The following is a 25,181-nucleotide window of genomic DNA, read 5'->3' on the forward strand; positions in this document are numbered from 1 at the left end:
ATACAGAACATATAGTGACATAATAAAAAATAAGATACAACAGATAAAAAGAGAAATATACAATAGAGCAATAATGTTGTTCGAATATTTTATATATTGATATACAGTTATGTGCCGGTATTTAAGATGAGGTAGGATATGTTAAAGAATATAAATGAAATATAGATATAAGTAGGAATGGATGGATATAATATTGCACATGGTTGTGTTGACAGAAAGGAAAGTGTTGTAGTCTTCTGATGTCTGATTTCGTAGCTGAACCAAACCAGACAGTTATTGAAGTGCAGAGGACAGACTCAGTGACTGCTGAGTAGAACTGTATCAGCAGCGCCTGTGGCGGGTTGAACTTCCTCAACTGGCAAAGGAAGTACAACCTCTGCTGGGCCTTTTTCACAATGGAGTCAATGTGTGTCTCCCACTTCAGGTCCCGTGAGATGGTCGTGTCCAGGAACCTGAATGACTCCACTGCTGCCACAGTGCTGTTTAGAATGGTGAGAGGGGACAGTGTTGGCAGTTTGAAGTCCACTATCATCTCCACCGTTTTGAGCGTGTTCAGTTCAAGGTTGTTTTGACTGCACCAGACAGCCAGCTGTTCAACCTCCCTTCTGTATGCAGACTCATCGTCATCTCGGATGAGGCCGATGACAGTGGTGTCATAACAAAGAATTAATATTATGTTTTGCATAATTACAGTAAAGCCTATGTTTAGGACTATTATGATTTTATATCAGTATGGTATATTAAATGGTATATATGGTATACAAGGTCCGCAAAGGGGTGCTTGGGGGTTCGCATAAAAGTTTCATAGAAAAAATTTGACATTATTACTGATGTTTCATTCTGCTTTCTATAGTATAGGAAATCATTAGATTAATCACAATTATTTTATTCTATTGTTTCATAGTTAAAAATATGCAGATTTGTTCCCATGGCAACACTGATTCCTTGTGCCAGCGGCACCTGAAACACGAGGGGAAAAAAACGTCAACACGCTTGGAACAAAACAAACAGAACATGGAGCATGTGTCCGGATCCCGACACTGACCAAAACCGAACGAGACAGGAAGTCAGGATCCCAACACCATGCCCTGGACACAAAACACAAGACAGACAGGGAACGATGATGCCACGGTCCTCATCAGAACAAAACCCCAACCTGACAAGATGACAGGACCGTGACATCACCGGAGAGCGCACGGCAGTAACTCCCAACCAGACTCGTGCACTCACACAAAGACAGGACACGAAACAGTAGACAGAACATGGGGCGATGATGACACGGTGCCGTCAGAAAAAAACCCAACCTGACAAGGTGACAGGACCCTGACAGAGGGGACACTAAATCAGCTTCTCTTCACAATATGACAGTTTTAAATATTTTTCTTATTTTTTTAGAATACGTTTTATGTTTTTAAAAATATGTGATATCATTTGAAAGCATATCAACAGAACTTTTAAGAAACATCAGCATTTTTTATGATTGAACTTTAATTAGAACTAAAATGTAGAAATCATGTATGAATGAAAATGTTGATATTAAACAAAATAATTACCATATAATTTAATGACTTTTAAACATTTCAAACATCAGTCCAGTCAGTCAGAATCAAAGCACCAAAAAACAAAACAAAAAAAAACAACAACAACAACAACAACAAATAATCCTTAATGTCCATGTCAAATATGATCTTACCTTAACAATTTCAGAAGCTTGTCGCACCTCTCTGTCTACACGGTTTACTTGGTTTCTTCTTTTTATAAATATGCCACAAACAATACCATTACCATTCATCTAAATTCAATATAATAGCCAAACCAAAACATGGAAAAGTCAAAGAACAATATCATTGAACATGTCCCCCTCAGTTATAATGGTTCCTAAATTAAGAATTAGGGCATTTAAGTGTTTTATTACTCTTATTGCGTGAATAAGCAGGGTACAAAATTCATTATAATACATAAATATTACAATAATTGAAATCCTCATTAACAGAACAAATTCAGAGAACAGATTCACTTCTTTTATGAAATATTTCAAAACAGTTAAATGGACATCATGTATTTTATTCATTTATGTCAATCAATTGTAATTCATCTGAAGTATTACATTAAAAAATACTCATCGCGTCATTGATTTTTGTGTCATGATGTCATGACGTTTGGTCATGACGTGCAAGAACCAATGTGGTTTGACGTAACTGACATTATTGGATTTGCGTTCTGTTTTTATGAGTTTACAATGATTTAATTTGATTTAATTTGAGAGTGAATAACAACTAACATTTCTTATCCATTTATCATACGAAGTGATTGTGTGCATTTAGAATACTAATAATCATAATTCGTTACATTTATATAGTGCTTTTCTAGGCATTCAAAGCACTTTACATAGTATTGAGGGAATCTTCTCAATCACCACTAGTGTGTAGCATCCACCTGGACGATGCGACGGCAGTCATAGTGCACATAGTTAGAAGACTTGGAATATGACGCACAAGTTGCATGGTCTACTTTATGACACTTTTTGGTGCTTATTTAAGCTTTAAAGTGCATCACTATCTATTGCTATTGTATGGAAATCAGCAACTGCAACATTTTTAAAAATATCTCCTTTTGTGTTCCACAGAAGAAAGAAAGTCATAAGGCTTTGGAATGACATGAGGATTAGTAAATAATGATAATTAAAATTTTTGGGTGACCAATCAATGTTGTTCCACTCAATGTTGATGGCTTCAAACAGTTGATGAGTAGTTGGAAAATGCTTCCCATAAAAATCTGGACTCTGACCAGGCCAAAACATGAGCCTGATGGACTTGATCTCAAGCCACTTCTTGGTGGTCGTTGTAGTGTGGGCAGGAGCGATGTCTTGTTGAAAAATAACATCTGATCGTTCCACTTTAGAAAACAACTTTTCAATTGTGGGAAACAAGCCTTTCTGTAATATTCTCCTGTACTCCAAAGCATTCATTGACTTTTCACAGTGAAGCAGCTCAACAGTTCCAGCAGCTGAAAAGGCTTCACTACGGTAGAGATGATTCACTATTATATTTCTCACCAGATAATCGAAGACACCTCAAATCCTGATTTATTACTTCACACAACTCTGCTGAACCACTCTGAATCAAACTGTCCATATTGTGAGACAGCAATGACTTTTTTTTTTTTTTTTTGTACACATCTTCTGGACACAAAACCTGCTTTATACAAACTTCTGCTTATAGTTCTTTTCGAAAGAGTCTTGTTTTCTGCTGAAAGTGTTTGTAGGATTTTTTCCCTGTCTTTGAGAACTGTAGATTTCAGCAGGTGTTGAAATTCCTTCATCGCTGCATGAAGAGGCTTTGGGCCTTCCAGATCCTTTCTTCCTGGTAACATCACTTGTTCAAAGTGTTGACCTATTCTCTTAATAGCTGATAGGTAAATAGGGATTTTCTCTGTCTGTAGGGTCTTGTAATCTTCAGAATAGCTACAGTTGGCCTGACGCAGACCAGCTATGCCGTTTCTGACAGCAACCCCTTATTTTGCTTTTTTTGGTGCAGATTTTCTCACTCCTTTACCTTGTGACTCACAAAACTGCATATTGTAGATCTCTCCCTGCTCTATTACTCCTGGTCCCATTTATGAGCTTGTTATCAGGCCTTTGATTGTCTGCAACAGGTATGGCAGATCACCAACTAATGACTAATCATCCCAGAAGGTATTTTTAGAACATTTTGTATACACAGACATGCATTATTTTAATCATTATCATGATTTTACCTTTGCATTAAAGACTACATCAGTGAATTTCCCTTTTTCCAGCTTTTTCCCCAAACAGTTCACTGCAGCAAAAGTTTATGAACAAATGGTGCCACAAAAGTGTACCAGGAGTGCATTTGTTTAATTCAGGCTAATTTCCTGACCTTATTTGTTGTGGAGACAATTAAAAGCTTAATGCTTTGCCCTTTTGTGCTTGGCCCATTTTTGCCCAGGAGTGTATATTTACAGTATATATATATATATATAGTGGTGGTGGGTGTGTGGTCGTGTGTCTGTCTGCGGGGGAGAGAGAGCGGTAAGGCTCGTCACCTGGGTTGTCATTATCTCTGACACCTGTTTCTTGTTGTAGTGATGGCGGAGGGAGACATAAAAAGGCATACGAGGCGTCAGAGAGAAAAAGAGAGAGAGACCTTTAATACACCTTTATTTATAATTACACTGTACAGATTTACCTCATTTACACATACATAAATACACAATAATTAGTTAATTAATAAATTAATAAATAAATACAATTGTACAATTCTTAAAACATTTTTGACAATTACAGTCACCCATCATAAATTTAAAACCAACTTATTTTCATAATTCACTTTGCACAAAACATCATTCAAAGCCCAAGCTTAAATAAATCTATCCAAATTATTTGTCAGTTTAAAATACACAAACTCTGCCCTAATCCTAGCTGCTATAAGAGCCTTTAAAACCATCTCAGGGTTTACTATGCCCTCTCCTTTTAATTTCCTTTTCCGTGTTAACCATATTCCCAGCTCTGCTCCCCCCACCACAAAATTAATTAACAAGATTTTGATACAACATATTTGGGTCCAACAATGAACAGTTCTTTGGTAAAGCCTAACCCCAATTTTCTAACCCACCCCTCTAAGATCTGAAACAATTCTCTTAACCTAAGACAATTTAAAAACAAATGATCTATTGACTCTTCAGTACCGCAAAAATTACATTCTTTGCCTACAGTGGGGTCAATGTGTGCCACATGTCTGTTTGTAGCTACCGCCCAATGAAAAACCCTCTATTGGAGATCTGCAGTGCATTTCTCTATAAGAAGTTTGTACAGGGACCTCCAGCAGCACCTAGGGCAGGGGTGTCAAACTCAGTTCCTGGAGGGCCGCAGACCTGCAGAGTATGGTTCCAGCCCTGCTCCAAAATGCCTCCTTGTAATCTTCAAGCACTCCTGAAGACCTTGATTAGCTACTTCAGGTGTGTTTAATTAGGGTTGGAGCTAAACTCTGCTGGACTGTGGCCCTCCAGGAACCAAGTTTGACACCCCTGCCCTAGGGGATGAGTCTGGCCTGAACAAATCTGACCACTTTGACTCCTTGCGATCTTTGAGTACGTTGTAGTGAGATACTTTCACACAAATGGTGTATAATGTCTATTTTGAAACATTCTCAAAACTGTCCAACTCAGGAGTCCTGAAGTTCAGGAGAGAATCTTCCTCAGACTCTACATCCACCGCTGCTGAAATCTCTACTTGGGGAAAACTTTTATGACTCCCTGTGTTCTGTTCAGGAATTTCATTTTCCTTTGAGCCTTGTCTGAAGACAGAAGGTAATGCTGAAATGATTCCCTCCATTATTCTCTTCATAACCCTTATAGACTTGATACCTGTCAAGTTGCACATGTCCTCTGGATTTTCCCAGTTAGCACCATTCTTTAAGTCAGCAATTTTTGTATACCCCGTTCTTGCCATTACATTTTGTATACTTCTGGGCTCTAGCACCCATGCTTGTATCAACGGGTTATTAAACAGAGGTTCATTTTCTGTCCAAAGTCCAAGGTTTGAGAGGTTCCGCTTAACTTTAAGAACTGAAAACCATGCTCTCAAATCTGCTTTATAGAATGGGGAAACATCCCACAAATCCATGTTAGTCAGTTTAATTAAAAACAATTGCACATCATATTTGAAAACATTCATTTTTCTCAACAAAGCATGAGCTGTGTCAGCCCTGCATGGTTTCCGAATACAGCAATTTCTGTGCTGCTTGAAGTCTGAAAGTATTTATTCTGTTTTTAATGTCCATAAGGCCTTGTCCTCCCTCTTGAATAGGCAGGAAGAGTACAGCAGATTTTGTCCAATGCTGTCCAGCCCAGAAAAAAAAATCAATTAACTTTCTTTGTAGTTCTTGAACAATACTATCTGGGGGTTCCAGAACATTCATTTTATGCCATAATGCAGAAGCAGCCAGATTGTTCGTGACCAATACCCTACCCTACCCCTATAAGATAGCTGAGGTAGCACCCACAACTATCGAGACAACCGGTCACACATTTTCTCCACCACACCCTCCCAGTTTTTCTGCCTATATTGCTCCGTTCCTAAAAACACTCCCAACATCTTCAAACCCTCTCTTCCCCATTTAACTCCCACTGGGAGCACTGGAGGGGCCCTCCCCTGCCAATCTCCTATTAAATATCCTTCGCTCTTCTCCCAGTTTATTTTAGCTGGTGAAGCCTTTTTGTAAATATTTAAAAGTTTTGTTAAGTTCAATACATCTTTATCACTTCTTATAAAAACAGTAACATCATCAGCATAGGCCGAAGAGTGATTGGCCTATTTTCAAAACTCTCAACTAGAAACTCCTGCAATTTCTTCCTCAGTTGGTAAAGTAAAGGTTCAATTGCCACAGTGTACAACTGTCCTGATAAAGGACAGCCTTGCCTTATACCTCTATGAACTGACACAGGATTACTTAGCCCACCTCCAACCTTTAATAAAGCAGAAGCGCCAGTGTATAAAAGTTTAACCCAAGAGATAAAATTCTCACCAAAACCAAATGCTTTGAGGGTTTCAAATAAATAAAGATGATCAACTTTATCAAAAGCTTTCTCTTGATCAATTTAAATCAAAATTTGAAACACTCCACCCTCTCTGCTCCATTATTTGGTGCATAAACATTAATGAAAAGAAAAGGAAAACCCATTAGCTCTACCTGCACAACAAAATTCTGCCCTTATCTATCTCATATGAAGATAAATTAGTCATATTGAGCTTCTTTGAGAACAGAATTGCAACACCTCCACTAAAGTAAGAGCCATGACTTGGAAAGCTCTTACCCTCCCACCACATTCTCCATTCTACTTCACTGCTTAAATCACTATGGGTTTCTTGCAAAAAAATATCATTGATATCTTTATTTTGAATTAATTCATTCAAAACTGCCCTTTTTTAAAAAAAATATAATTCCTTCCTCCATTAATGTTAATTGTCCCTATCTCAAAATAAAAGGCATTATTTAATCACCTCAAATTTAGGGTACAGCTAAGCTGGGGTCAGAATGATACGGCACCCCTGGAGCAGATAGGGTCAAGGGCCTTACTCAAAGGCCCAACAGGGGCATCTTGGCAGCGCTGGGGTTTGAACCCCCGACCTTCTGATCAGTAACCCAGAGCCTTAACCACTGAGATTACGGGAAAATCAACTTGTTACCTATTTGTGCAGAATTATTTGTATATTTTAAAGTGAAATGATAGCTCAGTCAGAACCCACCTACACAACCTTATTCAGTGCGCTATTTCTAAAAATAACTATATATTTTTTACATATATTTTAATCCGCTTTTCTCCCAATTTGGAATGCCCAATTCCCACTACTTAGTAGGTCCTCATGGTGGCGGTGGCGGGCATCAGTTACCTACGCTTCTGAGACCGTCAATCCGTGCATTTTATCACGTGGCTCTTTGTGCATGACACTGTGGAGACTCACAGCATGTGGAGGCTCATGCTAATCTCCACGATCCACACATAAATTACCACACACACCACTGAGAGCGAGAACCACTAATCGCAACCATGAGGAGGTTACCCCATGTGACTCTACCTTCTCTAGCAACAGGGCCAATTTGGTTGCTTAGGAGACCTGGCTGGAGTCACTCAGCACACCCTGGATTCAAACTCTCGACTCCAGGGGTGATAGTCAGCGTCAATACTCGATGAGCTACACAGGCCCCCCAACTATTTCTATTTAAATAAATATTATATTCTTCACACTTTGTTCAAACTTTCTGCAAATTCACACATTAGAATAATTTAAGAATATTTTATGGATTATGTGAAACCTTATTTTCTAAGTAGACTGGAGTAAATCTGCTGAAAATGGGGCTTTGATATCACAGGTGAAAACTGAAATTTCAAATAAAACGAATTCAAACAGTAATAATAATTTGCAGCATTACTAGTGTTAAAGGTAGTGCTTATGATCAATTTAATGGACCAGAGATGAAGAGCAGCATCAATTTCTTTCATGAAAGTGATTCCAAAATTGAATGGGTAAAGAATGCAAAGAGAAAAAAAAAGTTCTTCATTCTTCTGTGCTGTTTCAGTCTTTCTAGACATGTGCTAATTTACCAGGTTAAAGGCTGGCATTCAGAAACCCAGCTGAACAGGGGCTAAAAACGGTTCAAGGAATGAAAACCGAAAATTAACCATTTTTAGCAGAACACAACCAAAAACTGAAACCGGTTTATTTTGTTCCAATAATATTTTCATAAAACTTAAGGCCAAAGGGTTTATCAGTCAATTTTTAAAAATTAAAAATGTTTTGATCCTGAGGGAAATTGCTGCATTACACATTTCTGTGCATACAACTACCTGTTCTGTACGTCACATTCTGTGAATTAAGACTAACAACTATGTATAATTACTACATAAAATACACATGCACTGTTAATCCAGAAACAAAGAAAACGTTACTAGAGGTAAAAAGTTAATTTCTCAGTTGTTTCCAAGTCATCACTGAATTATTGTTAGATATTATGCATGAACACAGATTTGTTGCTGCTGGGATTTCACTGAGCAGATCTGTAATCAAAATTACACTTAACTGTTAATTAACTGTTTATGAATTCTAAGCTGATCAATCCACCACACAGGAAAACATTTATTGCTTATTTTGATGAGGCAAGTGGATTATTTTTCCAGACCACGTTGCTTGTTTCTTTTGCAAGATCTGGCAACACAGCAATTAGTATTTCACTCACCACTTAGCACAGAGTCCTGTCATTTTAAAAAGAACGCTATTAACCGTTCTTTTATTTTGGTCTAACCGGTTACCTTTTCAAAGGAGGCTGCGGAACTTAAATGAAAAACATCTTGTTTTTAGTCCGTGATACTGAATGCCTGAATTGACTAAAACCACCTCTCACGTTGTGAAAATTAGACTGCTTTACCAATGCCTCAAAATAAACAAGACACAGTGTGTGACCATACACAAGGAACTTTATTTGGATAAATGTACAGTTGTAGCACATGTTCCTTAGCGGTAACGGTGCAGCTGCAGGGTGTTGCGTCTCTTCCAAGCTGCATGTCGAGAGCCGCCGATGGTGAGGTGGAACTTGTGGCCCTTGCCGAGTCCGCGGCTCTTCTTGCCTGCAGATGTAAGCCCACGCATCTCCCTGTGCTTGTGTACGGCCTTGGTGATCCATTGCGTGTCGGGGTTGCGTCTGATGGCTTTGTGGAAGGTGTCGATGAGGATCACTTCAAAGAACTTGTATGTGGAGTCTTCACCCACCCAGTATGAGTTGAGCACTCGCAGACCACCGCAGTGACGGCCAGCACGCTCCTGTCAACACAAGACAAACTGAGGGGTTACAAAACCGAACAATACAGCCAGAATAAAACAATGAACAAATAGCACTTTTGGGCTCAAGTACTGCTTTAAAGGATATTTAGGAAGCAAATAAAAAGTCCTTATGTATGCTTTACGTAGAAAAGGTCTCACTCAACAATGATAAAAGCCAAATTTGATACAGTGACAAACTCTACATATAGACCAACCTACAAGTAACTGCAGCCAAGAAGTGCAAAAAGCTCAAATAAAACTAAATGACATACAAAGACTTGTTGGATAAAAATAAAAAAATGATTGTGTCACAACTAGTAATAGAAGGCCAAGCCATTATTTGGCACTATTAGTGATTACTGGCTGATAGCAGTGTTTGCTTGGCCGACTAACAGAAGTGTTTACTTTCCCTTATGTCAGTTCCAAAGTCTACCAATAGATGTCAATGGACGATAAACAATCAGTTTTCAAGAGGCTTCTTTCAAGTTTAAGTGAATGAGAAAAAACTCATTTTAGAAATTGTGTAAATCTGATTTGCTGTTAAATTTTATAATACCAGCATTTATATATGCCATCAACCTCTCTAGATATTGGTATCGGCCCTTGAAAAACCCATTTCGGTCAACCACTTTTAACTATCCACTTGATCTCATACTGAAAATAAGAGTCTTGTACCGACCGCTGATTTGATTTTTATAAGCCTAGTAATTTGGTCTACAAATTCTAATTCATAAACCAAATTACTAGGCTTATAAAAATGCAACAAATTAAATTTTAATGTTGACAAGTCTGTAGACCGTAGAAAAGTCCCGTTTGTCCATGTGTTTCTTCCCTCTGCTGTTCAGGAGAACTTTAACCACTAGTGAGTTACAACAATGTCATCTCAAAAATGTCACATCCTGTAAAATTGACAACAGCACCACACTGTAGTATGGTACCGAAATAGCAACAAGATTATATTGTAACGTTTAAAATTTCTGTATTGTTATATTTCGTTAGTACCGGCATACTGTGCAACCCTACTACCAATGGCAGGCGGACCAGCATCCTAGTTAGGCAAAACTATTGTTCGACACCTACACTAGGCTGTACCATCCATAGAATGCCAAATAACAAATTCTACACCCCTAAAATTTTAGTGAAAAACCTTGTGCTGTTACAATGCACTGGATAAACACACTTAAATTTCTGAAAATGTAATGCACATGAAATCTATTCAAGCAAATCCCATCAATCTGTTTGACTGAAATGTAAATCATACACCCAGTCTACACTGGACGCGAGCAACGTCACAACGAGCATTCTAAACAGTTTACTTGTTTTGTTGGCAGAAGCGCTAACCCGTGCTGCACAAAATGGCCATTTACTGTAGGCGTGACGAGACTTGCGCATCCAGTTTAGACAGCATCATTGATTGTAATGGGAGTGATTTGCTTTTATAGTATCGCTCACGTCTGTTGTAAACGGGGTGATAAACTGAGACGAAGCTCACTTACCTCAGCTACTGACTGAAGACTGCGTGCAAACTTGATCTGGTTAACGCCATGGTGCACGGGTTTGCCATAGGTAGCACCCTTGGGCACGGGGCGCTTGCGACCTCCACGGCGCACACGAATACGATAGATGACATAGCCTGTTTGGAAAAGACCAGAGTTCAGATGTAAATGTTCTTCTGAAATGACATCCTTTAATGTAAAGGGTACAAAATAGTACGATACAAGATTGTTTTTACTGGGTTTGTTTAATTCTGACCCTGTTTCACAACAGTAAATTAGATCGGAAAGGGCTCTCTTTGAAATTCTGCTCAAGTTGCCCCATGCCATCACGTTGTAAACCACCCTACAGTTTATAGTAAATTCTCTACACCTCGAGACCATCAGTCACTGGACTGAATGGATGTGGTACCAGTCTCATCACTCACCCTGTTTGGCCTTGTATCCCAGTCTGCGGGCTTTATCAGGTCTGGTGGGTCGAGGAGCCCGGTGGAGGGAGGACAGCTGCCGGTACTGCCAGCACCTCACACGCAGCAGAAACCTCATCACATCTGACTGCTTCTTCCTCCATAACTCCTGCATGTACTTGTACGCTCCCATGATGCCTCACCTGTGAGAACCAACAATAAGGTTTTCTTAACCATGACAAACGTAAATATACAAGTAGAAAAAAAAATTTTTTTTTTGGAAGCTACGTTATATGTAAACAGGTAATAAGCATGAAATGATTTTGGCAAGTTGACATGCTACTTTTATAATTGTGCATGCAGCTTTCAGTTAGTTGGTTCTTTAGTATCAGGTCTATCAGTGAAGTTAGACACAAAAGACTTTACATTTGAAAGATTAAGTGAGGGGCTTTGAACAAGTGTATATAGCAAATAAAACGAGATAACTTAGGCCTGATTCTTTGTAGACTGTGTGCAATATTAGTGTTGTAAAGCAGACTTTTCACCATCACAGCTTGATAAATGATCAAGTTGTTTTGGGCCTTAAAGCATAATTAAAACAAACTAAATTAAAATTTAACTGTGTATATTGGTTATTAAACAATTAAAAATCAGTCATTAAAAGCCAATATCTGTCGATCTCTAATTAAAAAAAGGAACACTAGAAAGCAAATCGTGGAAAACTCAAAATAGTGACCAGTCACAAAACCAAACGATATACACTGCATCTTATACTTGATATTGAGCAAAGCTCATGCTGCCTACACGTGTCTAAGTTATTGGATATCAGATCTGAGAAAGAAAACGGTTTATTTGAGTGTTATTATAATATACATAAACAGCAGTCATCTACAGCTATGGCATGGAAACTGGCATAAACACTCGCGCAAGTACTTGTCAAACAGACTTGCACATTAAAGCAACTTTTACACACACACACACACATAAACCCTGACATGTGAAACGTTACAAATTTAATTGCGGTTTGCTCAAACGGAAAGAACCGTTCAATGGAGGCATGACACTAGGGTTAAATCATATAAAACTGAAACCGATGCAGAAAATAATGGTTAAATACGAATGTTAAAACATTCCGAAACATATAGATAAAATCTGTGATGTGGATGCCTTTAAATGACTTGTGATATTTGATGGATTAAACATTCAGAAAAATGAGAAAGTCTCCCTTACTTGATGGCGTACTAACCGGAAAGAGAGAGGAGGATTACCCAAAATGCTTTTAGAGAACGTCCATGGCGTATTTCCGCTTCCGCTATTAAAGACTCATGGGAAATGTAGTCTGAGCTTTCGAATTAGATTTTAACGTCATCAATGAGATACTATAATGTCGTTATAATACAAATTTCTTGGAGGCAACAACAAGTAATACGACTTTATTCTCTGTTCTGTTATTACATCTTTAAAATGCATGTGTAAAGAAAGTGAGGAAGCGACTCCCGGAAGTGACGTATGACAATAAAAGGGCTTGCACACAGTGACGATATTAGAAGTCATTTTATTCACAGTTATCTTATTGATCGGTTTCGTTCGGCACATGTGTGTTGTCTGTCACGCAGTGTGAGGTAAGTTATCGTTTTTCTAACTATTAGCTCTCTCATTTTAAGACAGCGGGTTAATGTCTTTCCATTGACAGTAATCATATTACAAAAACGCTTCACACTACAAATATATTTCGGCAACGCAGTATTTAATTTGATATAAAATGTAGTTATTTACAGTGGGGTCTAAAAGTCTGAGACTACATACTGAAACTCTGGGCTTTTTTATTTAAACGTTTTAGGTTTTTTAATAGTTGTAAACGAAGAAAAGTTATAACGTAACATAAAGACGAAATATTTAGGACCTTTCGCTATTTCTTGGTCGCTTATCAAATGTTAGCAAATTTGGGACATTGAGCATGTTAACTTCTTTGAGTCATGCTGGAGTGCATAGACACTCTGACATTCATGTTAATATTTCAATTCAGATTCCTCAAATTGTCATGTTGAAAATATAATTTGCAATGCATTTTTTAATTATTACATTGTGTAAAATAAAAAAAAAAAAAAAAAAAATATATATATATATATATATATATATATATATATATATATATTTATATATAATTTTTTTTTTTTATTTAATTAGAAAATGAAAACAACAAAAAAGGCATTTTTCGCTAGTGTTCTCAGATATTTGGATCCCACTGGCTACTAGTAGTTTTAAAAATACTTTAAATAACTGAGATGTGTGTGTGTGTGTGTGTGTGTGTTTTGGGGCAGGTAACTATGGGTAAGGGTTGTAAGGTTGTGGTTTGTGGTATGGCAGCTGTGGGGAAAACAGCCATACTGGAGCAGTTACTGTTCGGCAATCACACTGTAGGTATGTGTTATCAGTCTACAGTCTCATACACACATGAAAACAGTGTCTTGTGCCTTGTGACACTGTCCTCTAGTCAAGACATAACTACAGACTCATCCTTGGGCTTTGAGATCAAATTAATGGGACATTATTTCGAATCACTATAACAGACATTAATTTATATAAATGTACACTAATTTTAAGTATTATAATATGAATAATTATAATATATTGTAAGAAATATTATAGCATTATAATTATAAAATATACAATAAGTTAATAGCAGTTGTGTAATTTATCTAATTCTGTGTGGGTCTTCGTTCATGAAAGTTTGTGTAATGATATTATCATTCATCAAAGTACTCATCTTAATGGGCATAAATCAGGACAGTTCTGTTTCAGGTGCAGAAAACAGTGACACTCAGGAGGATATATACCTTGCCTCTGTTGAGACGGATCGTGGCGTTAGGGAGCAATTACGCCTTTACGACACAAGAGGACTTCGTGATGGTCTGGATTTCCCTAAACACTTCTTCTCTGTGGCTGACGGTTTTGTGCTGGTCTACAGTGTGGACAGTCTGGAGTCTTTCAAGAAAGCCGAGCTCTTGAAAAAGGAGATAGACAAGTCAAGAGACAAAAAAGATGTATGCACATTTACATATGTTCAAGTATTAAAAAAAAAAACGTCCTATAGAGCGCAGCAGTAGGGTTCTGGAAATAAAAATCCCATCCTTTTAACCATAGAGAAATTGATTTTTAACGATTAACCTATAAGCTTTTCGAGACAGACTGTCTGTACCATACTAGCGTTGAAGCCACAAGCCGAATTTGTGGTGAAAAACTACACTACCCATAATCCTGAAGAGAAATTCACCAATTAGAGTTGGAAACGTAAATGTCAAAAAAAGAGCTCAACAGTGACCACACACTCCCATGAAGCATTGCAAATGACGAAATCCAGTCAGTCTCCCTACACTCTCAAACAATTTGTTTATTTGTATATACCTAAATGTTTTGCTAAAACTGAAAAATATTATACTTATAATGAATTAGTGCATTTACATGAACAATAACAACAATTACCAGACAATGATTTGAAATCATCAGGTTTGATATGGCAAGCTGAATTGACTTTTAATCATGTGCAGGATATGAATTATATATATCAACAATTACATTTTCACTAGTTAAAATGCATATTTTTTTATATCAGGAGTGGTATTACTACTAGTGAAAGTGCTAATTTTGTAATCTGTACACTAATTACATATTAAAAACGTTAATTAAAGATATAAAACTTTGTCATTACTCACAGGCGTCACTTTTTTCTTAACAAAAAATGGAATTTCAACTAATAAAAAACTTTTTTAACATCTGTAATTGCATTTTCAGAAGTAGAATTTCACAATGATCTGTGATTCACTCCTGTTCAAAACACAATTACAGATATCTATGATTATTTTTTTTTTACTAGTTTAAATAACAAATGTACATATCAGCTATGGACTTATTTATAGTACATTTTTAAATTTTTATTTCAGTAATTACATTGTTACTAGTGCAAATATCCATTCCAGTGTTCATTTCAGATATCTGGAAAGTGACTATAACTAGTAAGAAAGCCTTTTACAATATCTTTCATTACTCTTCATTGTATTGATATCAGAAATCCATTTCCAGACATCTGAAAACAAGTGAAAACCGAATTACAGATATTAAAAATGAGCAATTTTACTAGTTTTAATTCAGTTGTTGATATCAGGAATAGTCATTTGCACTTGTAACAATGTAATTATTGATGTCAAATTGCTGATGTGTGAAACATGCGTTGAAATAAATGTGAATTTGTAGGAAATTATAGATATCTGCAATTGCGTTTTGATCAGGAGGGAATGACAGATAATTGTGAAATTCTACTAGTGAAAATGTAGTTACAGATTTAAAAAATTGTTTTTTACAAGCAAAAATTACATCTTTGATATCAAGAATTAACATTCTCCCTAGTGCATACCTAATAAAATTTGCATTTTAACTAGTGAAAATCAAAATGTGTTATATGTGTTGGGTGTATCGGAATAAAAAGTAATTATTTACTGTAATCTAATTACTTTTTAGTGAAAAAAGTTGTGTAACACATTACATTTTAAATTCTTGTAATCAGATAACAGTTACTGACTTTCAATTAAAGTAATTACTTTTAAGTGCATTACTTGTGCTAAAGTAATATTTATAATACATTTAAAATATGAATTCATATGTATGTCTGTAAGTGTTTCTGCGACAGCTGAAGGGTTTGTGACAATGAATGAGGAAATATAGACCATTTGAATTTAAGCAGAAAACCAAAAACTTTTCAAGGAAAGGTGATTTAGAAAGTAACTTAAAAGTAGTGCTATCAGTCGATGGCAGATTTTGAAATTTTACTCTATATACACATTTCTTTTCCTGTCAAAATGAACGTATTTCCTTAGAAAATAAAACAATATGTAAAAATGTTTTATTAACATTTTCTAAATAATACTTTCCACAGTATAAACATAGAAATGTACTAAAATAGCACCAATTCAAGTAACATGAAACATTTTGCTAAGTCTAAGTGGGAATTTGACTAATTGAAAAGAACTAGTTTCCCCATAGGTTGCATATTCATTGCAATGGGCATTAAATCTCTTAAACTCTCATCCTCCACAATGCTAATCAGCCGGCAAATCTGCTTTGCTGCAGCAATCGTGAAGCCGCGTTCATGATTCGCATCAGGGCGTCAACGCCATCTCGTTCTGAATTTTCATGGTAGTTAAGACTTGATGTGCTTCTGTGGTAATTAAACTGCACCCTTACAGAAGCTGCAAAGTACATGATTTATCCCATCTGGTCTTGTTTCCCCACAATTTGATCACTGACATGGAAGCGCTATTCACAAAGGTCGGAACCTGGACACATCACAAAGGTTCTGACCAGTGTTATGCTGGTTTATGCTTTATTAACAGTAAATGCATTAATTACGATTCAGAAAAATTAACGCGTTAATCCTTTCAAATAAATCGAATGCGTTAACACGTTAACTTTGACAGCTTTATTTAAAAGTAAAATAATTAGTAATGTAATTACTTTTTAGATTAAGTAATCAGTTAAGTAATATTACATTTTAGTTTACTAATTTGTAGCGGATTACTTATTGAGTAATTTACCCAACACTGCTTATAATTCATATCCTTCACATGATTAAATATCAAAAGAGCTTGTAATATCATGGCATTGTATTTAATTTCCTAAAATAATGTAAGTACACTCTTGTACCTTTTCAAATACTTTTCTGCTTCAGATCAAGTGTTGTGATTCATCTCGGAGCTGGTTGGTTTGGTACAAGGCTTAGAACTCTTTATTGAAGAATACAACGATAATGAAACCGGTGATCACTGTTGTGCTCTATATGCAGGAGTTGGCAGCCACATTACACCCATGATAATTTGCTATGGCTTTATATTCTCACAGTTGCTGTGTGTGTGTTCAGGTGATGGTGATCGTTTTGGGAAATAAGTGTGACTTGCGTGAGCGCCGTCAGGTGGATCAGGAGGCGGCGCAGCAGTGGGCGCGTGGGGAAAAGGTCAAACTGTGGGAGGTGAGCGTGACGGACAGAAGCTCTTTAATCGAACCCTTCACCAGCCTCACAAGTCGCCTGACGCAGCCGCAGAGCAAATCTGCCTTCCCTCTGCCCGGACGCAAGAGCAAGGGCACCCCCTCTAATGACATCTGAACACACCATACTACAACCATTTCAGCACTATATATGCACTTCTTTAGAGTAAGTTTAAGGGCTTCTAGAGGAAGAGGTTAGTTAGGAGTAGCACTATTTTTACTCAATAATGCACTAATAAGATGTGAAAGTGAAAAACACAAAACATACAGAAATGCAGTGTCCTCACAGAGGGGGTTAGACTACAGTATTGCTGTGTTAGATGGCTTGACTTACTCTAGTAAATAAATCTCAGAAATTGCTGTGTGTGTGTGTGTGTGTGTGTGCGCGTGAGACATTTTGTTTTGGTTGTTATCAGTCTGCCTGGTTGAAAGAATCTCACAAAAAAATGTTCAGGTCACATTTCACCCCAAAATCAAAAGAGAAAAAAGTAAGAGAGTAATTTCAATTAGAAAATGAAGCCTATTTATACAACCATTAAGATTTTTTTTTTCTCATTACTGTAAGGCGTCCGGATGTTTTACTTTAAAGTTTGTAATTTGTATTATTCTCAATGGTGATTCACATTAGATTCTCATCATTGAAATACATACTTTAAATATACTGTAAAAACAATTCACTATTTAAATCTTTTTTTTTTTTTTTGTGATGAGAATTCAGAACTTCTCGAAGATTAAATATACACATTGCTTGTGATATTATATAATACATATATTACATAAACCAACAAAATATAAAACATAATATATCATTATTTAGTACATTTAAGAAAATTGAGAAAAGCACAATAAAATAAAAGTGGGGGGATCTTATTTCCAATTTGTCACCATAATGTCACAATGCAAAAATCTAAATGGTCCTTAAAATCCTTTAATTTATTTGTGCAAAACATAATGTCTTATTTTGTTCTTTGTATTTTGGTATGAAATATGAACTAGACCTATTATAGCATTAAAAGATTTAGCAAGATTAACCTAGTTGTATTTAAACAAAAATTGTACTGCACCATTAAAATGAACAGTTATTCATCAGGATTGCTTTAGTACTTCCATAACACTACAGAACGTCAAGCTTTTACAGGCAAGAGCTGCTATGAAGTGCTTTAAAAGTTTCAGTGCATAAAAGTATGATAAAGCAGTATGTTGTGTATGGTAATGACTTCCAGCATTATTTCCAAGATTAACAGTAGTGCTAGATCTGTTTTGTGCATTTCAGCCAAAGCATTATAAACCCAGTACCATATATCTGATAATCATGTAGTCGAGATGTAGACCTGTAGTTTGTGTTGGCTATATTTTAAATGGCTGAACTTGTGTACTAATAATATATAATTTTCCATGTAAGTTACTTTTGTTGCCGTAGTGAGTAGGACACATAACAGCAGGTATTATCAAGAGATAAGTATGCAATCCCTGGCTTACTAGCAGATGTGTTCTTATTTATGCAGAAGATCTTGAGGCAAACACAGTTTGTGTCTTATGCACTAAATGATAAACCAAATAAATGTTTATTCACGGGTTGGGTCTGTTGTCTTTTTATTTCAGTTTGTCACTGCACTTTACTTAATTTTAAATGTGCACTGTATTTTTTTATTTTTTTTCATTGTCCACTATGAAAAGTGGTCCAGGACTATAGACCTATCAGTGTAGATGCAGCATCACACGAAAGCAAACGTTTTCAGTAACCGATACTATTGCAGAAATACCCTATTCAACATGATCACACAGAAATTTTCTGCATCCTAAGCTCCTGTAATAACAAAGGCAGTAAGTCCAATAACATTCTGCAGTAAGACAAAATAAATGGACCCACTTTGTATCAAATGTACTGAAGCATTTGATACAAATGTACTCATTCTGTACATACACGGATGAGCCAAAACGTTATGACCACCTCCCTAATATGCAGTTGGTCCTCCCAGGCGGCCAAAACAGTACTGAACCACCGAGGCATGGACCCCTGAAGGTGTCCTGTAGTATCTGGCACCAAGACATCAGCAGCAGATCCTTCAAGTCCTGTAAGCTGCGAGGTGGAGCAGCTGTGGATCAGACTTGTTGGTCCAGCACATCCCACAGATGCTCAATAGGATTGAGATCTGGGGAATTTGGAGGCCAGGGCAACACCTTGATCTCTTCATCATGTTCCTCAAACCATTCCCAAACAATGTGTGCAGTGTGGGAGGGCGCATTCACCTGCTGAAAGAGGCCACTGCCATCAGGGAATACCGTTGCCATGAAGGGGTGTACCTGGTCTGCAATGATGTTTAGGTAGGTGGCACGGAATGGCCGGACCCAGGGTTTCCTAGCAGAACATTGCACTCCCACCACCTGCTAGTTGTCTTCCCACAGTGCATCCTGGTGCCATCACTTCACCAGGTAAATGGCGCACACGTACACGGCTATCCACATAATGTAAAAGAAAACCGGACTCATCGGCCCAGGGAACCTTTTTCCACTTCTCCAAGGTCCAGTTCCGACACTCACGTGCCCATTGTAGGCGCTTTTGACAGTGGACAAAGGTCATCATGGGCACTCTGACCGGTCTGCAGCTTCTCAGCACCCTACACAGCAGGGTGTGATGCACTGTGTGTTATGACACATTCCTTCCGTAACCATGATTACAATTGTCTGTGACTTATTCCACAGTAGACCTTCTGTTGTCGGACAAGACAAGATAGCCTTTGTTGCCCTCGAGCATGAATGAGCCTTGGGCGCCCAACACCCTGTCACCGGTTTGTCCCTCCTCAGACCACTTTCGGAAGGTACTCACCACTGCTGACCGGGAGCACCCCACAAGCCTTGCTGTTTCAGAGATGCTCTGACCCAGTCGTCAGGCTATAACAATTTGGTCCTTGTCAAAGTCACTCAGGTTCCTAACTCGTCCGTTTGCGCGTCTGTGAGTGAGAAACAAGTTGGGTAGGCCTGTTTATTTTTTCATTCATACAAACCCGAAATCTGTCGGGTTCTTGAGTCCCGTCGGGCCCGGGTCGGGTTGCAGACCTCTAAATCTGCCTAATAAACCTTATATCATGCTCCCCCGTGAGTATTTATTTATTTTAGTTCAGTTCTGGTGACTTTGAGATAAGCATTTGCTTTACTTTCTCGAGTATGAGTAGCGTTCATGTAACTTGGCTAAAGCATCTTCCAGTAACCGTTCAGAACAGACGCGTTTTCGCGCTAAAAAAGCAAAACACAACAACGAAAAGAGCAGAACTCAGGTGTCTCGAGACGCGTTCTTTTTTTTTTTTGATCAGTTGAAGAAGTTATTTTTAACTTGACACGGCGTCCAAAAATGCAATGCTCCCGTGAGAGATCCTAAAAACACAGCGAAACGTGACGCAGTTGTCAAAAGACATCCATTTAGCGAATGGAAAACGATTGAAAAACAAGGCGAGCAGACACAAAAACACGTTCAGATTGAACAGCCCCAGTCAAACAAGAAACAGCACTAGCTGAGAGTTGCCTCTCAAAAACATAGACTTTTGTTTCAGTTGATTGTTCGTAAATATCCAGGTACTGTTTTACTGTGTGAGAAACCTCTCCAAATAATTCAGTGAGAGAGCGGTCCGAACTAATTGTACTGAATCACTAATCGATTCAGACAGTTTTGCAAGCCTGTTTGGCCAATTTACTGAAAAGAATGATTCATTTGCAAATTGGTCATCGCTAACAGAAATACGGGACACATTTCATGATTTATGAAATATTCTGAGTAATTATTTATCAGGTCGGAGCGCTCATGGTACGCACAGTGTGTATGGCCGAACAAATGCAGGCACCACTGGATGTTAGTATATAGTAAAGACACCTAATATAAAAGTGGGAACAGATAAATTAACATATTCTGTGGGCACACCTCTTTTCATTGAGATATTTTCATTAGCATAATCCTAAATTTACAATGTTACAGGGTGATCTTTGACATTTTCATGACAGTTAAAGCACCCTTCTCCCCAATTTACATTACCATTGTGCAAAAAACAAATTACTGTAAAATGCATCAGTGTTTTGCTATTGAAATTGTCATTCTCATTCTCAATGGGGATATTAGATTCTATGTAATTTAGGCACAGTTTCTTATAATCATCATAAATTGATGAATTGAATTGTCAGTACAGCACATACTACCATTATGTAAAAATGTTTACAGTAATAAGAATTTGGTTGCAGTGTTCAGTTTTAGTTTTTTATTTTAAATTAAAATTTTTGTCTCAAGACAAAAAAAAAAAAAAGTCTTTTAAATTTAGTCAATAATTTATCAGTCATTAATTTGTCAATTTTACTCTAAAATGGCATCCTAAGTCAACAAAAATAATATTTTAGTTGATGATAATGTGAACTAAATGACAAAATATTGTAACCAAATATTCAAATATTTAAAAATAAAATTATAAACTACTTACAATTATTTAAATGCATCAAACATATTTAAGATGAATATATTTCATATCTAAGATTAAACAACAAGATAAAACCAAACGGAAAACATGAGCTCCTGAAATAATAACACATCATAAATATGGTGAAGTATTAGATACTTGTTACAAAGTTAATCTTACAAAGTTCCTCACATTTAGATAGTTTAGGATATTGCTTTACGTGCAGTGTTTTAAAGAAATGGTGCAAAATGGGATGTCATGAATTTCATTTTTTTATGCCAAGTATAATTTCGTATATCTTGGGGGGGTGAAATATCAAACTGTTTTTTACAAAATCAATGTTCATTTTCATTGAATTGTTCCATTGTTTTGTTATCATTAGCAATGTAGCCATGAAAGACGCTGTACGACTGTGTACACCAATTTCAACTTTACTATTGGTGGGGAAAATACATACATTGAACAATCTTGGGGTAGGCTCATGCTGAGATATCATTTGACAAAAATGAAGGAGCTCCAATTAAAATCAATTTACAACAGGAAGAAAAAGAAAAACACATTAAAAGATCCATTACTGTCAAATCATGATGCTACTCGAGCCAAAGGGAAGTAAAAACAACAACAAAAACATATGCAGGGAATAAGACAAAACAACTGAAATAGGAATTTAAATTCCATCATAAAATCCACCCTGTATCTCTACCCTATAGCTGGATACCACCCCCCACCTCATACTTCCTTCTAATTCTAACCCCCCATCCCCGAGATGTCCGGCAGACAGCACTCTGCAGCAGGAGTCAATTATGTGGCATAGCGTTTGGTCCACTGTTTGGCTATCCTGTCGTGCTCAGGTCTGTTGGTTGTGTACTGCGTAGCGATGCTTCCTACCAGAGGATCAGCTGGAAAAAACAGTTAAATGTGTGTTCAGGTTTAAAACACTTTCAGAGTAATGCACTCTGTTCCAAAACCTTGTGAGCTGCCTCACTACATAGGCAGCTCTTTTCTAAGGCAGCATCTAAACAGAAATGGAGCTGACTGGAAGTGACTGAATTGAGAAGCTCTTCACAGGCAGCAACCCTAAAATGCAGCTCATTAGGTTTTGGAACAGAGTTTTGTGGAAAAGCTATTACTTTATTCCTCAGAAATCATAAAACACGTGTATGCAGTTTCATACATGAGCATGAAGCGTCTGTATCTATGCTCACACCTGTAACTGCGTCTGCTTTAGTGTAGGTCAAACAGGTGGAGCTTCAGCATACAGCCATACTGACAAACACTGGAGCTTCAGCCCATGACCAGTTTACTACACTATGTCTAAACAACCGTGTGTCTGTGTTATCTTACCAGGGTTACAGTCAGTGAGGAGGGAGCAGATGGACAGCAGCACTTTGGAGATGGTGAGCGCTGGACTCCAGTTGTCCTTCAGGATGTCTAGACAGATCACACCCTGACTGTTGATGTTACAGTGGTAGATTCTCGTACGAAACGTCACCTTCAAAACAAAACAACAATCATACCTTTCAGCATGCAGTGCACAATCAGAAGTATAACTGTATCAAATTGTCCTTCAGCAAATTTGATATATTTTATTCAATAGAGATCAACAGCATCATATATAGTGGCCCCAAAAAGTATCTGGACACTTCCAATACAACAACTACACAACACAAGTTAAGCTCAATTGACAGCATTTGTGGCATAATGTTGATTACCATGAAAAATATTTAGACATCACTCTTTCTTAAAAGAAAAAATCTGTGTTCCAGTGAGACACTTACAATGGAAGTCAATGGGGCCAATTTTTGGAGGGTTTAAAGTTGAAATGTGAAGCTTATAATTTTATAAAAACTCACATTACTTCTGTTAAAACTCGTGTATTAATTGAGCTGTAAAGTTGTTTAAATAGTCATTTTTTAAATTATTTTAGGGTTTGTTGACATTACAAAATTGGATATAACTTTACACAGATGTGGTTAATAAGTGATTTTATTACACTAAAATCATGTTTACACACGTATTGTTCACGTCTTGTAGTGATACTTTTGAAACAGTGAGTATTTGAATGTTTACAGATTGACCCCATTGACTTCCATTGTAAATGACTCACTGGAACCCAGATTTTTGCTTTCTTTAAAGAAAAGGAGGGCAGGGTTTCTGCAGGTTCAAAGGAATTAAATGTAAGACTTTTTAAGGCCAAATAAAAGAAAAATTTAAGACCACTCTTGCAATAATAATAATAATAATAATAATAATACATTAGCTGGTAAACACAAAACCACTGAGGCTACTTGGATGTCTCTGGACATGTTTTTTACATTTTAGTGTGCATTTATGTGTTTTCTTTTTTTTTTTTTTTTTAAACAAGTTAATACAACATTAAAACTCTAAATGAATACATTAAGAATGCATGTAGCCTAAAGTATGTAGCCTATATTGTGACCCTTCTCTTTAGTCACTTGCTTTCCAGCAAGACGTGACACAATAGAACAATGCTTTGGCAAAAACCATGCGTAAAAAGTAAACTTTTATCAGATTACGTTGTTGAAAAATGATTCCGAGGGCTCTCGTTGACTGCTGTGGCTTCAAGATCATCAACAGAGCTGTATGGACTGAGGAGATCATTTCAGCTCACAACTTTGCAGCGAAAATTTATAGCGAACATGATTACATGTTTGTCATTAACTCATTTCATTATAGTACTTTTATTGCTAAGAATATGTTTGTATTTATGATGGTTTTTTGTCATACGTTCGTTTAATAATCTAATCTGTCAAATCGAACACAACAGTCAGCGGGCTTTCTGCCACCACTTACTGCGCATGTGCTGAAATTTTTGTATAAACAAGAGGATTGGTCTATAGACCTTATTCACAGTAGCGCCATGTTTGATTTTTAATGGGAATGGAAACTAAGCCGTGAGGGATAGACTTACTATCTCTTCAATGACATGCACGGTATAAATCTGTAGAAAGCTCCAATATCCCATCTGATTTTCCACAACTCATGTTGTCTGGAGTTTTTTGTCTACTGAGTGTCCTTGAAAATATATTTTTCCAATGTTTTGTCTGCGGAACGATCCAAAAACACTTTAAACTGCAGTACAGCCCATATTCGTCATATTCGTCAAAAATTAAATATGGTGCTGCTGTGAATAAGGTCTAGCATGTGCTGAATAACATTTATATATTTTTTCTTGGCAGATACCTTTAACAAATACTTTAACAGTTAAAGGGCAGTTCATTTAAAAATGAAATTTCTGTCATCACTGCTCACCCTTGAGTCTGTATGAATTTTTCTCTGCCATGGAACAAAAAAGGAGATGTTAAGCAAAACGTTTAGTCTCAGTCACCATTCACTGTCACTGCATCTTGTTTTTCAGTCAATGTAAGTGAATGGTGACTGAAACTCCCTAATATCTCCTTTTGATATCCGCTGAAATAAGAAAGTCATAGAAGTTTGCAACAGCATGAAG

At 37.0% G+C, this 25,181-nt stretch overlaps 3 protein-coding genes across 3 annotated transcripts in view; 1 reads left to right on the forward strand and 2 right to left on the reverse strand.

The window, feature by feature from the left end:
* Positions 1-8,976: 8,976 nt before the first annotated feature.
* Positions 8,977-12,528, reverse strand: LOC127425721 (60S ribosomal protein L15). Its single transcript, XM_051671985.1, has 4 exons — positions 12,468-12,528; positions 11,259-11,440; positions 10,834-10,970; positions 8,977-9,337 (listed from the first exon to the last, which is right to left on the reverse strand). Exons 2-4 carry the CDS (start codon positions 11,428-11,430, stop codon positions 9,032-9,034), a joined length of 615 nt encoding a protein of 204 aa, XP_051527945.1. The 5' UTR covers positions 11,431-11,440; positions 12,468-12,528; the 3' UTR covers positions 8,977-9,031.
* Positions 12,529-12,725: 197 nt separating this feature from the next.
* Positions 12,726-18,851, forward strand: LOC127425723 (NF-kappa-B inhibitor-interacting Ras-like protein 1). The gene is made up of 4 exons (XM_051671987.1): positions 12,726-12,859; positions 13,559-13,658; positions 14,040-14,281; positions 17,149-18,851. The coding sequence occupies exons 2-4, from the start codon at positions 13,565-13,567 to the stop codon at positions 17,389-17,391; spliced, it is 579 nt and encodes a 192-aa protein (XP_051527947.1). The 5' UTR covers positions 12,726-12,859; positions 13,559-13,564; the 3' UTR covers positions 17,392-18,851.
* A 3,269-nt stretch (positions 18,852-22,120) lies between these two features.
* LOC127425722 (ubiquitin-conjugating enzyme E2 E1) overlaps positions 22,121-25,181 on the reverse strand; it is a 36,075-nt gene continuing 33,014 nt past the window's right edge. Inside the window, exons 5-6 of the mRNA XM_051671986.1 lie at positions 23,054-23,201; positions 22,121-22,608 (exon numbers count right to left, since the gene is read on the reverse strand). Coding sequence (XP_051527946.1) covers positions 22,511-22,608; positions 23,054-23,201 — 246 coding nt within the window. The 3' untranslated portion in view covers positions 22,121-22,510. The remainder of the gene's footprint in view (positions 22,609-23,053; positions 23,202-25,181) is intronic.

The sequence above is a fragment of the Myxocyprinus asiaticus genome, chromosome 34 (genome assembly GCF_019703515.2).
Source record: "Myxocyprinus asiaticus isolate MX2 ecotype Aquarium Trade chromosome 34, UBuf_Myxa_2, whole genome shotgun sequence".
Classification (NCBI taxonomy): Eukaryota; Metazoa; Chordata; class Actinopteri; order Cypriniformes; family Catostomidae; genus Myxocyprinus; species Myxocyprinus asiaticus.

What these genes read in the sequence shown, in the direction of transcription:
- LOC127425721 (XM_051671985.1), bottom strand. Translation starts at nt 11,430, where the DNA reads ATGGGAGCGTACAAGTACATGCAGGAGTTATGGAGGAAGAAGCAGTCA. An exon ending in GGGATACAAGGCCAAACAGG is followed by an intron (nt 10,971 to 11,258) that starts GTGAGTGATGAG and finishes TTTTCCAAACAG; the next exon opens with GCTATGTCATCTATCGTATT. An exon ending in GTCTTCAGTCAGTAGCTGAG is followed by an intron (nt 9,338 to 10,833) that starts GTAAGTGAGCTT and finishes TTGTGTTGACAG; the next exon opens with GAGCGTGCTGGCCGTCACTG.
- LOC127425723 (XM_051671987.1), top strand. Translation starts at nt 13,565, where the DNA reads ATGGGTAAGGGTTGTAAGGTTGTGGTTTGTGGTATGGCAGCTGTGGGG. An exon ending in GTTCGGCAATCACACTGTAG is followed by an intron (nt 13,659 to 14,039) that starts GTATGTGTTATC and finishes GTTCTGTTTCAG; the next exon opens with GTGCAGAAAACAGTGACACT. An exon ending in AGTCAAGAGACAAAAAAGAT is followed by an intron (nt 14,282 to 17,148) that starts GTATGCACATTT and finishes GTGTGTGTTCAG; the next exon opens with GTGATGGTGATCGTTTTGGG.